Source organism: Calliphora vicina, chromosome 4 (genome assembly GCF_958450345.1).
Source record: "Calliphora vicina chromosome 4, idCalVici1.1, whole genome shotgun sequence".
NCBI lineage: Eukaryota > Metazoa > Arthropoda > Insecta > Diptera > Calliphoridae > Calliphora > Calliphora vicina.
In genome coordinates, this window is record NC_088783.1 from 71,141,497 (window position 1) to 71,156,916 (window position 15,420).

General features: G+C 34.9%; 1 protein-coding gene across 1 annotated transcript in view; it reads left to right on the forward strand.

Annotated features, from left to right (window-relative positions):
• kek4 (kekkon 4) overlaps window positions 1-14,617 on the forward strand; it is a 32,422-nt gene extending 17,805 nt beyond the window's left edge. Inside the window, exon 2 of the mRNA XM_065508220.1 lies at window positions 13,671-14,617. Within this exon, the coding sequence (XP_065364292.1) occupies window positions 13,671-14,596 (926 nt within the window). The 3' untranslated portion in view covers window positions 14,597-14,617. The remainder of the gene's footprint in view (window positions 1-13,670) is intronic.
• The last annotated feature ends 803 nt before the right edge of the window (window positions 14,618-15,420 follow it).

Here is a 15,420-nt window from a genome sequence, read left to right on the forward strand (position 1 = left end):
ATCGGTATTGTTTCAACAGCCAATTCACGATTCACTAAAAATTCTCAATAGGATTGAACTCAGGACATTAAGCTGATAACTGCATTAATAAGAAATTTTTCTAGGAACACCATTCTTTACGATTTTTGACGTGTGCTATTGAAAAATTACTTCTTCTGCTGGATTTCCTTTTTTATATACAAAAACGTGATGATGAGACTACAAAATCGGTATGGTGAGTCTGCAAAATACGCAGATGCTTTTCTTTTCCCATTATTTCATTGATTCTTTGCATTGGTCCAAGGTGGCACCATATAAAGCAACCCCATATCATTACCGTGTTTTACTGTTTCCTTACTGTGTTACCAATTTTGAAAAAATCGGCGAAATAATGAGTTAAGAAGACTATCTGCGTATATTGAAGACTAATCATACCGAACTTATAGACCTGTCATTCCGATTTTGTAGATAAGAGCGCCAATCATGTCGAAGAAGTTATTTTACAGCAGGACGGCGAATTAAAGCACTCATCAAAAACTTTAACCCTTTAATGCATATTGTTGCCAATTATATACATTCCAGTTCCACTTAATTTTAGACGAATATAAGCTTGATGCTAATTCAGATTCTAATTCCGAAAAAACAAATCGAGTACGAAAAGTTTCAGCTAAAGAAATTCTAAATCAAACTAAAGCTAAAGGAAATATAATTAATAAAAATAAAAATCAACTAAATATTTGATATTTTATAGAAAAATAAATGTAAATATCATGCATTTAAGGTTTAAAAATGATCTCTGTATTTTTCACATTCATCTTTTGACTTTGTAGATTATAACGCTTATCCTGCAGAAGAAGTAATTTGACACACGTCAAAAATCGTAAAGAATGGTGTTCCTAGAAAAATTTCTTATTACTGCAGTTATCAGCTCAATGTCCTGAGTTAAATCCTATTGAGAATTTTTAGTGAATCGTGAGTTGGCGGTTGAAACAATACCGATTAACTCCTACCAATTTGTACGAGCTTTAACAGCGGATTGAGCACGAGAGAGAGAGTATTCCAAAAAAAAGTTAATGAAAAATTTATATAAAATATGCCATTGCGTGTAAAATTTTATTTAAGTAATAAAGTATTTTGAAATTTTTTTTAAAAAATGTAATTCTTCCCTAAAGTTATTGTGGGGTGCAAAATTGAGTACAAGCGATTTATTTTAGTTTTGTCTGTTTTTTTACATAAAATAAATGACAGAAAAAATTTTTGGATTTGCTTTATTAGTTTTATTTTTATTCCATAAGAAGTGCACAAAATAGAAACATGTACTCATTTGAGCTCCCCACTGTATATTTTTCTTTTGTAGAAAAAAATTTCTTCAGGACTGTATATAACTTTTATATGATACGGAAAGAAAACTTAATTTAAAATTATGTAAAGAAAAATTTGGCTCACTTTATCCTAACTTGGAAAATTTAAAAAAAACAAGTAAGAGTGCTATATTCGGCTATGCCGAATCTTATATACCCTTCACCTTTGTTGTGGATGCATTATTATTTTTTATAATTAGTATATAGGTATGTATTTACATTGCCCACTTTCAGCGTACAGCATCCTAAATTTATCAAGAACACAAAAAACAACAACAACGCCAAACGAAACAGAACACCGAAAGAAAAAACAAAAACAAAATACGCAAGCCAATGAAACCAACACACATCCAAACATACGTTTAATTGAATAAAAAACAACAACAACGCCAAAAGAAACAACACACAAAAGAAAAAAAAAATACGCAAAGCATGCACATTCAAACATACTATTTGTTGATTTTTTGTCAAAAAAACCAACACACAACCAAACAAACGTTTAGTTGTATAAAAAACAACAACAACGCCAAAAGAAACAAAACACAAAAAAAAAATACGAAAAGCTGCACATCCAACCATACGTTTTGTTGCTTTTTTGTCAAAGCATGCAATACATTGTGTTTTTTGATGAAATTTTTAGAGGTTGTCTCGGATTTTTGCTCATATCTCCGTTATTTATGGACGGATTTTGCTGATTTTAAATAGCAAAATTCTCGAAAGTATGTCTGACAGAATTGTTGAAGATTTGGATCCCGGAGATATCTGGGGCCTTCAGAAAATTGATTTCAACAGACAGACAGACAGACAGACAGACAGACAGACAGACAGACAGACGGACAGACAGACAGACAGACAGACAGACAGACAGACAGACAGACAGACAGACAGACAGACAGACAGACAGACAGACAGACAGACAGACAGACAGACAGACATACAGACAGACAGACAGACAGACAGACAGACAGACAGACAGACAGACAGACAGACAGACAGACAGACAGACAGACAGACAGACAGACAGACAGACAGACAGACAGACAGACAGACAGACAGACAGACAGACAGACAGACAGACAGACAGACAGACAGACAGACAGACAGACAGACAGACAGACAGACAGACAGACAGACAGACAGACAGACAGACAGACAGACAGACAGACAGACAGACAGACAGACAGACAGACAGACAGACAGACAGACAGACAGACAGACAGACAGACAGACAGACAGACAGACAGACAGACAGACAGACAGACAGACAGACAGACAGACAGACAGACAGACAGACAGACAGACAGACAGACAGACAGACAGACAGACAGACAGACAGACAGACAGACAGACAGACAGACAGACAGACAGACAGACAGACAGACAGACAGACAGACAGACAGACAGACAGACAGACAGACATACAGACAGACATACAGACAGACAGACAGACAGACAGACAGACAGACAGACAGACAGACAGACAGACAGACAGACAGACATACAGACAGACAGACAGACAGACAGACAGACAGACAGACAGACAGGACAGACAGACAGACAGACAGACAGACAGACAGACAGACAGACAGACAGACAGACAGACAGACAGACAGACAGACAGACAGACAGACAGACAGACAGACAGACAGACAGACAGACAGACAGACAGACAGACAGACAGACAGACAGACAGACAGACAGACAGACAGACAGACAGACAGACAGACAGACAGACAGACAGACAGACAGACAGACAGACAGACAGACAGACAGACAGACAGACAGACAGACAGACAGACAGACAGACAGACAGACAGACAGACAGACAGACAGACAGACAGACAGACAGACAGACAGACAGACAGACAGACAGACAGACAGACAGACAGACAGACAGACAGACAGACAGACAGACAGACAGACAGACAGACAGACAGACAGACAGACAGACAGACAGACAGACAGACAGACAGACAGACAGACAGACAGACAGACAGACAGACAGACAGACAGACAGACAGACAGACAGACAGACAGACAGACAGACAGACAGACAGACAGACAGACAGACAGACAGACAGACAGACAGACAGACAGACAGACAGACAGACAGACAGACAGACAGACAGACAGACAGACAGACAGACAGACAGACAGACAGACAGACAGACAGACAGACAGACAGACAGACAGACAGACAGACAGACAGACAGACAGACAGACAGACAGACAGACAGACAGACAGACAGACAGACAGACAGACAGACAGACAGACAGACAGACAGACAGACAGACAGACAGACAGACAGACAGACAGACAGACAGACAGACAGACAGACAGACAGACAGACAGACAGACAGACAGACAGACAGACAGACAGACAGACAGACAGACAGACAGACAGACAGACAGACAGACAGACAGACAGACAGACAGACAGACAGACAGACAGACAGACAGACAGACAGACAGACAGACAGACAGACAGACAGACAGACAGACAGACAGACAGACAGACAGACAGACAGACAGACAGACAGACAGACAGACAGACAGACAGACAGACAGACAGACAGACAGACAGACAGACAGACAGACAGACAGACAGACAGACAGACAGACAGACAGACAGACAGACAGACAGACAGACAGACAGACAGACAGACAGACAGACAGACAGACAGACAGACAGACAGACAGACAGACAGACAGACAGACAGACAGACAGACAGACAGACAGACAGACAGACAGACAGACAGACAGACAGACAGACAGACAGACAGACAGACAGACAGACAGACAGACAGACAGACAGACAGACAGACAGACAGACAGACAGACAGACAGACAGACAGACAGACAGACAGTTTGTAGAAATTACAAACGGAATGACAAACTTATATATACCCTTCTCACGAAGCTGAAGGGTATAAAAATTGTGTTTGAGTAAAAAAATCTAAAAAGGCAAAGCACCGTTCCTCTAAAAAGCTCCACATTTGTATAACTCTATATGTTTCTTAATTATCTACAAATTTTTACTATCACAGTGTAAATAATGTCACAGTATTCTCTTTTCCAAAAAAAAATCAGTTTTTGGAACATATTTTCCCCGTTTTTGGAATTTCGATATTTGAAAATAAAAAATGTCAAAAATTATAAAGCCATTGATTTTAGGATATCTGAGTCTATATTAGTTCCAAATTTGGTTATGATATCTTTAAGGGTTAAAATTTTACATTTGTTCAAATTTTATATTTTTCTTCATGTAAAATCAGCATATTATAATTTTTTAGTTTTTAAGATTTTTTTTACGAAAATATCAATCTGCAAGTTTCAAGGTTTTCACTACTATCAATCACTTATATCAAAAGCTTATATTTACTCTCCCAAAGCTGCACAAACCTTGTCTCCTTTAAAAAATCTTAACGTTTAATCGACTCAGACAGTGATACATAAACGCACAATACCCTTCCCACTATTGTGGTGTAGGGTTAAAAAACCAGTAATTATAAACTACGCTATCATAGAAAAGCTCACATTCTGCGAACTATTTCTTAAGAATCGGTATATAACTGTAACTGATTTAATTTTTGAATCGCTTGCTATAGTTTATTTAATAGCAGCTCAATTTTTTCTCTTAGCTATTGATACTCCAAATTTAAGTTTTTGTTAGAAAGTCTCCTTACAAATCCAAGATTTTCAAAACATTACAATAAAATTGAAAATATTTCATTATATATAATTTGTTTAATGTACATTTTTCTTATATTACTAAATATGTAATATGCAAAGATTTGAAACAAATTTTTATACAAATTAAATTTATGTATAGAATTCCATACAACAGAAAATCCCGAACAACATTTTATCCAAATTAAAACTCATAAAACTCATAGTGTACAAATTTTAGCTTTGGGAATACACATTTTTCTTAAAAACCATAAACAATAATTAGTTTTCTTGCTTAGAATGTATAAGAAAAAATAATACAGAAATTTCTTTTAATAACATCAATTTTTTACAATTAGTTTTAGTTATATTAAAATAAAATTTCATTTACATTTAAGCCAGACAAAAACCTTGCTGGTTTCAAATGGTAAAATGAAGATAAACAAATGAATATAATTTATGTATTTAATTATGTATAGTGTGTTTACTTTTACTTATTTACTTACATTTGGAGTTTTAATAAACAAATTAAAACTGAGTTTCTTTTGATACATTATTTTGTACCCTACACCATCATAGTTATTGCTGATGTTTTTAAAGCCAAAAAATATTAGACCTTTATTTACCTTAATATATATCTATTGCTTCAGAATCACTTTCTGAGTCGATTTAACAATGCTCACCCGTCCGTCCGTCCGTCAGAAAGGCTGTATCAATCCATAATTGACCATATCTCTCAAACAAGTCCTACTTTTTATAATCACTTTAACCCTAGTTCTGGCATTTTCTCCGAATAAAGGAATACATCCTAGGATATATAGTTGGTTGGTTTACGTGGTAGTTCCCTGTGCGAGAACAATCAAGTAGAGTCGAAAGGACCCATTTTTAAAAGACCACACCACTCGTCGGATGTAGTGTCATTTAAATCGTAATGAATGCTAAAATGTTATAGTTATTAGACCCTGTAGGTCAATAAGTCTAGACCCAGATAACTACTAATGTTAGTTAATATGTAGTTGCCCAGGAATCTGTGCATTTTGACACTCAGAGAAGGTGGATAATTGTTTCCTATTTTTCCATATCCTTGCAGCTACGACAGTGGTTGTAGGTGACTTGCATGCTTGCTACCATCCTCTGGAACGGAGGCAGAGTATGGTTCCGGTCCTATAAGTGCTCATGACATGGCACTTATGACTATACTTATAACCATCATCATGTCAACGAGATATAAATGACGAAAATCGAGACCTTATATCAGGAGAAGATAAGTCCCCAGGTGCCCTCTGGCTATCTGACATCACAATGATCCTCAAATTCCTCAATATCCCTCCCAAACACTAAACAACCCAAATGAAGTTTGCATATATCTAAGCATGAAACGTCGTATATATACGTAAGCCTCTTTTATCACATTATTTGGCCGAGAAACTTTCAGTATTCCCTCAAGTTTGTCTTTAGCAGAACAGGTGGGACACAGTCTCCTCCTCTTATTCATTTCAACAGCTTCTACTATAATCGTTACTGCTACTGTGTCTTCATTGCTGTAATCAGACAGAATAAAGTCTTTCTAAGAACTTATAGCCAGAATACAGGATCTAATATTACCTTCGCATTTAGATTAATAGATATCCCTTCAAACATTGTCCACAGAAATGATCCTGGTGGATCTAAGGTTCCTGTACCAAAAATAACTCCTACCCTCTCTGGGCAACTCGGAGGAGCACTGCAGCAGAGGCTGCCTTAGCGTGTTAAAGATTGATCCTGATCAGAGCTCACGAGGGCGTCCTCATTAACCGCCTCGTCCTTAGAGAGAGAATTTGTATCTTCAGTGTCGATTGGACTGATGGTATCGCTGCTCTCCATGTCTTCTTCTAAAAGCTAGGGTTCTACATCACCTTCGGTAGACGCGCAGAATTATCGTACCAAACCTACCCTTGCATTTTCCTTAGCTGCGTCAAAGAGTCCTTGTTGAGGACAACGAACCTTTCTGGGAGATCCCTCAAAGTTAGTAACTTTCACGATTTTCCAGTCGTAAGTTAGAAGATGTGGTTTATAGCACTGGAATATCTCCAGTATCTCCTCTGGGATAGATGACTCAGCTAGAATTTTAGCTATGAATCTATGCTTTCGGGATATTTCACTCATCGACACCACCTCAAGCATTGATCCCGACCATACTTCACCCAGCGACAACCATCTTGAGTAGCAACACTGAGCATTCATCTACACAAGACATCAACTTCACGTGAGTTTGTTACCAACCAGCATCATCGCATTGCGGAGGAGTGCCTGCGTTCTCTTCGAACTTTCCAGAACATGCCTACCAGTTTTTGCTTCAACATATCCTAACTAGATTGGGATATAGATTCCTTACTGACACTACTGTCGATAACTGCCCTAATGAAATAAAACTGATTTTATGTGCTAATTTGATTTATGTATGCCTTGGCTAACTTCATTATTCATATATTTTTACAATATTGTAAAACTTTGAATTATTTTTTTCCAAAATTTTGAATTTGGGGCATATCGAGTTGCTGCACTAAGCCCTTCAATTGTTGATGACAATCTAACTAACCATAGGTCATGCCTAATATGACCTAAATAGAATATTAGTTAGTCTGCTGCTGCTGCTTTAATAGTAAAAGTAGTTTTGCATAAATCAACATTTTTAATAATTTACAACTTTGGTTTTTGTTGATTTTTTTACTAAACATAAAAATATCAAATAACTTTCTTTTTTTATATATTATTTTTACTCGTATTATTGTTGTTATTATTTTTATTTTTATTTGCATTGTATTATGTATTCTACTACTTTTTTTATATTTTATGATTATTATTGTTTTTTATTACCCCAAAGGTAATTTTTATTTTGATTAGTTGGGAAATAAATTTTGCAGATGTATGTTTGTCGACGTCAAGAGAGTGATATTCTAATTTGTAAATATTTTAGACGAGTATGAAAGGAATTATGTATTTTCTTTGTCACAATAACTAAAAGTTTATTTACAGAAGTATTTTATTTTACATTATTTGTATACCCTTCAACATGAGTGGCAAGGGTATATATAAGTTTGGCATTCCGTTTGTAGTTTTAAAATTTTTCATTTATGACCCCATAAGGTATTCAGGATCATTTTCGATATAGCCATGTCCGTCTAACCGTCGGTATGTTGAAATCAACTTACCGTAGTCCCCAAATAACGTACATATATGATTCATACATTAATATCTCCGATAAAATCCAGGTTCGGTTGCTATTGAAAATCGAGAAAATCGCCCAACAAATGGCTGAGATATAAACACAACTCAACGACTACCTCGATTTTTTACCTATTCTTGATCTATCTCTGAATTACTAAGTCATTAATACATACAATATGGATATCAATTGAACGTCTTAGTAATACAATGGGAAAAAATCGGTAAATCAATCTTTTGGTGAAGGGAATATAAGATTCGTTATAGCCAAATATAGCTCTGTTACATCTTTTAAAATAATTTTTAATATTACTTTTTTTTGGTCTTGCTATTGTTATTACTCTTTTGTTATTACCCTAGCTAAGGTTGTTGCCAGAATTATTAGTATAAATGTAGAGATTTAGCTACTACGACAACTTAAATGAAGCTCTTAATAATTTCTACTATTTATTTGCTTGAGCAACTGTATGAAATACTATTTTATGGTAAAAGTAGTGGAACTAGTTTAAATAATAAATCATTTTCAAACAAAAAAATTTACATCTATACATATGTATGTATTTGTATTTGAAGCAAACAAATACTTTCAGAATTATTTGTTGACAGTAAAATAGATGTATGAGGTTTTAATTAAAATTAATGGAATATGTAGAATAATTTAGAATGCTTGTATGGGGTAAATTTCGATTTATTTAAAGGGAGTTTTAAAAAAAAGGAATTTTGTACCTCTTTAAATATCTCTGAGTAAACAATATATTGCACTGGCTGCCTACTAAACTTTTTCGATGTTGTCATGGTCTAAATTTTTATCCGTTTTCTAAAAACCAAATGCTGACAATTTGAGCAAAATCTCATAAAGTTTAGAGGTTGAACATTTTATTGGAAGTTTATATTTTTTGACGCAAAATTACAATTTTTTTAAAAAAATTTTGTATTGAGTGTATGACTTAAAAATGCGGTATTTTTCCAAATTTTTATCTTTTGTTTTGAAACATTTGTACAATATAATTTTATTCAATATATTGGCTATTGTTGGCTATGACCTTTTTCCATCTTTCTGTCAACATATTGATTCCGTTAATTTTTTGAAGCCAAGAATGAATCAATCCAATTCTAGATTCTCTGTTCTGAAGTGAGACCAGTGATGCCAGGATATTTTTTCAGAAATCCCTACGCTTATGAAAAAAATCCCTTTTTTTCCCTACACTCACTTTTGATTTTCCCTACACTACTTTTTTCTTTTTTGAACAGCTAAGTTGTGTTCAATCAAAAAAAAAGGCATAATCGGATTTTGAAATTGGCCACATCATTGGTTTTTCTCTTGCCAAAAAGAGAATCCATGGTTCGGGTTTTTATTTTTGAAAGATTTTTTGGTGCATTTGGGTATTAGCACACAAGCCTTGTATCTGCATTTAAAGTCGTCATCTTTGACAAGCTTCAGCCATCCCATTAGCTTCTCGTTTCTCAACCAACTTGAGCAGTATTTCTTTACTTTGTTTCCATCAATATCAGAAGACGAATCGGAATTTTTTTCTAAAATTTGTTGTTTTAATTTATAATGACATTTATTTCTTATTTAAATCGATGAGACCTGCGAAGATGAAGTACGTATGTATGTAAAAAATGCACAAAACCAAACATGTGTTTACTTCAAAAGAAAATTTATTGTAGAATCTACTCTTGTAGCTAGTTCTTTAAGGAAATGTTAAATACCGTAAAAATGAGAATACAAGGCGTATTAACAAGGTGAGAGCGTGAGTGAGTTAATACGCCTTGAGATAATCACTATATATGTATGTAATTTGAAAGCGGTGATGATATTAAAGATGCCACATTATTACTTCATATTATACCAGATTTGCGAATTTCTAATGATATGTTTAAACAAATTTTATTTTTTTTTTTAATTTTATATTTGGAAAATACATAATATGTAGTTTTAAATTGCCATTGCAAAAAATTCCTACAATTCGACAAAAGTAAAAAATCTTTCCCTTTATCTCTACATGTGAAATTTTGGGAAAAAATTCCTGCAAAAAGGGAAAATTCCCTACACTTGGCATCACTGAGTGAGACGTATCCCAGAGAGAGCGTTCTGCATCGATCGAAACAATTAGCAGTTGGATGAAGCAAGGTCTGCAATATTTGGCTTACGTTGTCATGTTGGAATATTACGGTTTCATGTCTGGTCGCATATTCTGGTCATTTATCGGCCAATGATCGCTTGCGTTCATTTCAGAAGTTGATGACCAGATTTCAGCAGTTCATAATAGATAAGACCCTTTTGGAGCAACCCAATACAGAACATTAACTTGATATTTGGCTTTAGTATCGATTCGGCTCATTGACCGGGCTTTACATAATGCAAAATTGTCTTTCAAGGTCTTCAATTCTTATGGAACCCAATTTCCGAGCTTTTTGATGAATCCTGCAGCTTGCAAGCGTTTTGAAATTGCTGATTGAGTAGCTTCCAATGATTTTGTATGGTTTTGTGATTCCTCCAAATCTTGGTCTTCCAACGTTTTTGGCTGGCCGGGGATATCTTTGCTTTTCGTGTCACAATCACCACTTCTGGAGCAATGAATCAAAACCTTGGTGTGCTTCAGCGGCACTTTTTTTAAATTATTTTTTTCAAATGCTTATTGGCACGAAATGCAACATTTTCAAAAACTTTGAAAATAAACTTTGTTGTTTACACTATAATGTTCAATAACTAAGTGAGAATAAATAATAATAGCAACTAACATAGAAGATTTTAAAAACAAAAACCGAGTTCAACAGATACGCCATCTATTGTAAGTCATACACCCTATAGAAAAAAACTGTAACGGCTTTAGTTAAAATTTAGCTGTTACTGTCAGTTATATTATTTTTATATTCACTTAATGCAGTTTAAATTTAATAGAGTTATTTAGTTAGATTCTTAACTGTATCAAGCACTCGTTGCGATGCTAAACGAAAAAACATATTTGAAACCTAGAAATTCATTGTATATAAAAAGGTATCTTATTAATCATACCAAGAATACCAGGGGCAGAGCAGGTGGAGACCAGGTAAATTAATACAAAATCGAATTAAACACTACTTAATGTGTGATTTTCATGAAGATTATCTTTAACTTAATACGATCTGCCTTGAACATTTTCATCAAAACGTAGGAGGTTATTTTCTAAGTCACTTCACCTCATTTTTTACATTTTTCGATTGTTTTCCAACTTTTATTATGGAAATACAAACATTGATATTTTTGTCTCTTGGATTTAAAATTACAGAAATATGTATAATATATAGCTAGATCGTCTTAATATGTTACATATATTTTCATATTTTTGGTATAGTGATGCGTATACTTAATATTGAATACTTTGCTATTGCTCATACGCATAGATTTTATATTTGCATACTTTTAGGGTTTTGTTCTAAAAAAATATTGGTTCGTATACTTAATATTTAATATTTTGGAATTACGCATACTCATAAATTATAAAAATATATGTATTTGCATATATTTAGGGGTTTGTTCTAAAAAAGAGAAAATATGTATTTAAAACAGTGGTGCTCAAACACATACCATCAAAGTCAACAAAAACTCAAAAGTAAATACCACAAAATTGGCCAAGAACTCGCAACAAGATCAGAAGTTATTGTTCATCTACGATCAATTCAAAAAACTTTAAATAATAATGGTAATTAAAGCAGAACTCCTCGTAAATTAGCGAACGGATCGCAAACTTCGTTTGGAATTCGCCCAAAAGCACTTTGAAAAGGACATGGAATTCTGAAGGCGAGTTTTGTTCACTGTTGAGTTGAAGTATAACATATTCGGAAAAGATGGGAGAGATAAAATACGGCGCAAAACAAATACAGCAATAGATCTGAAAAACTTACTCGCTACAGTTAAGCATGGTGTTGGCAGTGTGATGGTTTGGGGTACTGTCGCTGCTTCTGGAGTGGGAAAGTTAGTGTTTATTGAGGATTATATGGATCGTTATCAGTACAAATCCATTTTGGAACACAATTTGAGAGCATATTTTGATATTTTAACTCTTGGTTAAAGTTGGATTTTTCAGCAAGATAACGATCCGAAACATTGGTCTCAAATTGTCAAAGATTGGCTACTCTACCATGCCCCATGACAATTGTACACACCACCTCAAAGCCCGGACTTAAATGTTATTGAGCAGGTGTGGGATGCCCAGACGCTTGTAGATGCCCATGGTGGCCCAACGAAATATTGAATTTACTGAAAATTTGTATTCGCTGAAAAATGTTTATTTAGTGTAGACTTTTGTCAACATATTTTTTTTTAATTTTTTGTGAATAAAAGTTAAATTTATTATAAATTTAACGATATTTTTTTTTTATATTACTAAAAATGTATTTGAAAAATGTATTAGAAGTCCGCGAGTTACTAAAATATTGGTCGTATGTAAACTTTTGTCGGTCACTGTATATGCTAATTGGGAGCTTAGTTTTAACCGAAAATTTAGCCTAAAACATGCCAATTGAATTAAAAAATTAAATATAGTCGGTTTAAACTATCATTTTTGCCAATAAAAGGTTGTAATAAGCTCTAAATACTTACACATAGTAAAAATTTAGTGTTTTCTCCTGTTCAAATCATCTTGAAAAAATGTTTCAAGGGTTTTTGGGTTTTCAGTCGTGGTAGTCATTCCCGTGGAATTGCCCATATATAAGTTTGATAAACACATAAATCCCACTACTTTTTTTTTTTTTTACTTGGACCAGCACTCAGGGGATGACTCCTACTCATGCAATGCATTGTGTTGGAACTAGGAAAATAGGTTATGGGAAGGAGGATAGAGGGAGTAGTGTTTGTGGACATTTGATTTGAATTTTCCTACATTGAAAGGGACAGGAAATACTTCGACAGGAAGTTTATTCCACATACGGACGGTACGGCTAAAAAATGAATTTTCTCTGTAGTGTGTTGTGCGATCCACTGACCAATGGACCACGAATGGATGTGCCCCCGCTGATGAACGCGTATTTCGGAAGAAACTACGGGTATCGGGAACAAGTTCTCTAATTTCATCAGAACACATTCCATTGTAGTATCGATAGAACAGTGAAACACAACCCACATTGCGATGTAGAAATAAATAAGGCTACCTAATTCCAGGACGATCGGTCCACAAATATTCAAAGATCCTATATAATCACAACTTTCGACAAAATAGTAAAGATTGTAGAGTATTATATGCTCGGGCTTGACCAGCTATTCTTTTTTGATTTAATTTGAATTTTTTTTTCAACATTTTTACCAATTTTCGACCTTGTGATCACAAAAATCGAAAAGTTATAAAGTATATAAGGTTCACCCTATTACTCTTTAATAAAAAAATACTTAATATTAATAACTATAAATCGAGGTCAACGAAAACAACAAAAAAATTAATATACTTTTTATATTCTCTTTTAATAATTGTTACAGACATGCTCCATATAAAATATCCACATGGTCGAGCACAAGCGGAAGTCAACACTATGGCAGTAACGACAACAGGTCAACACACCAAAGGTCGTAACAGCAACAATGTAACAGTTGAGTTTCAGCCAGATTTGTTGCCAGCTTATGCAGGAAATAAAATCAACAGTAAACAACATCAGCATCAGCAGCATCAACATCAGGGAGATCAACTGTATAGTCCTGTTATAACACCGGGTTCCATTACTACTAACAAGACAATAAATATGATGGAAGACCAACAACAGCAGCATCACCAACATCTTGTTACGGCCCATGCAACACTGCCAGTAAATGCAACTAGTCGCAGCAAATACAATACCAGTGCTCAAGAGTATTTACAGGCCAGATTTGGAACGATTACTAAAAAACAAACAAAAAGTCAAGAAAAACTTAATACCATAAAACGAGAAGCTCCAACTGTAACAGCACTGGCCACGGGCACAAGTTCTTTGACTATAACACGATCTTCCCCCAATCCAACAGATGCGGCGCTACAACAGACGGCCAGTCGTCAAACAAAATCGTTATTTTTGCCACAACGCACCGTTTGTAGTGCCACCACCACAGTCACACCCACCGATACCAACAACTCCTACGAATATCGTCAACCTCCACCACCACCCTACAATGCCACACATCGTACGGCTGGCAATTTGTTGTTGACACGACGCACCAGCATAAATCAACATGACAACAACGAGGACAACAACAAGAATAGCAATACCAAGGATCAAGGCTATCGGGAGTTGGGTGGCTGCAGTGCCGTCGGCATACCGCTCTATGAAACTGCTAGACAAACAATTGTTACTGCCTCACCTTCAATGAATTTTCCTACCACTATAACGGGCTACAATACAAATACTGCTTCGCCAAGACGACAACTGCTGTGATAAATTTAAACAAAGTTGGAAATGAAAAGTTTAAACAAAAAAATTAAATTAAAACAAAAAAACTACAAAAAAAACGAAACATGAATGAATGAATATGAAAGCATGAAAAAAGAAATAAAGACTATAATTAGGTATGAATAGGAATACTTGATTATTTTTTTGTTTTTCAAATACAGCCATAGGCAGACTAAGACACAAAGTCACAGAGTCACTAAACCAAAGCAGACCAACAAACAATCCTGCAACAGGCAGCCAGCGGAATTGGAAAGTAGAGCAAATGAGGAAATATTAACTGAGATTCAATATTTCAGTGACATTTGTGTGCATCTTTACAGTACAGTATCCTTTACAAATGAGCTCCTGTTTCATTTCATTCTAAGTAAACAGCATTCCAACATTCCCTTGAGGACAGCGACTCGAGTGCAAACATTAATGTTCTGAATTTACCAGCTTTTGATAGCAGTATGCTACTGTGTTGGTGGTGCACGAATATATGACTGACTGTTTGTTGGTTGTTTCGTTGAATGGTTTTTCATTTTAACTTTTTTTTTCGGACACATGAAGCCCTGTAATATAATTTGTAAAGAAAAAAAACAAAAACAAAATCCCATAATTGGATATTTACCATGTCACCATAGCGTTAACATGCCACAGCATGTGCAGCCTGTGTTGCTGTGGTAAATGTTTGCGGATGAAATAAAAATGGGCAGCTGGAAACTAATTGGTGATCTTTTTAGTATTGTATGTAGAAAATATAATAAACCAAAACAAAAAAAAAAAAGAACAAAAACCAACAGGAATATAAAGAAAATGAAAATAATATT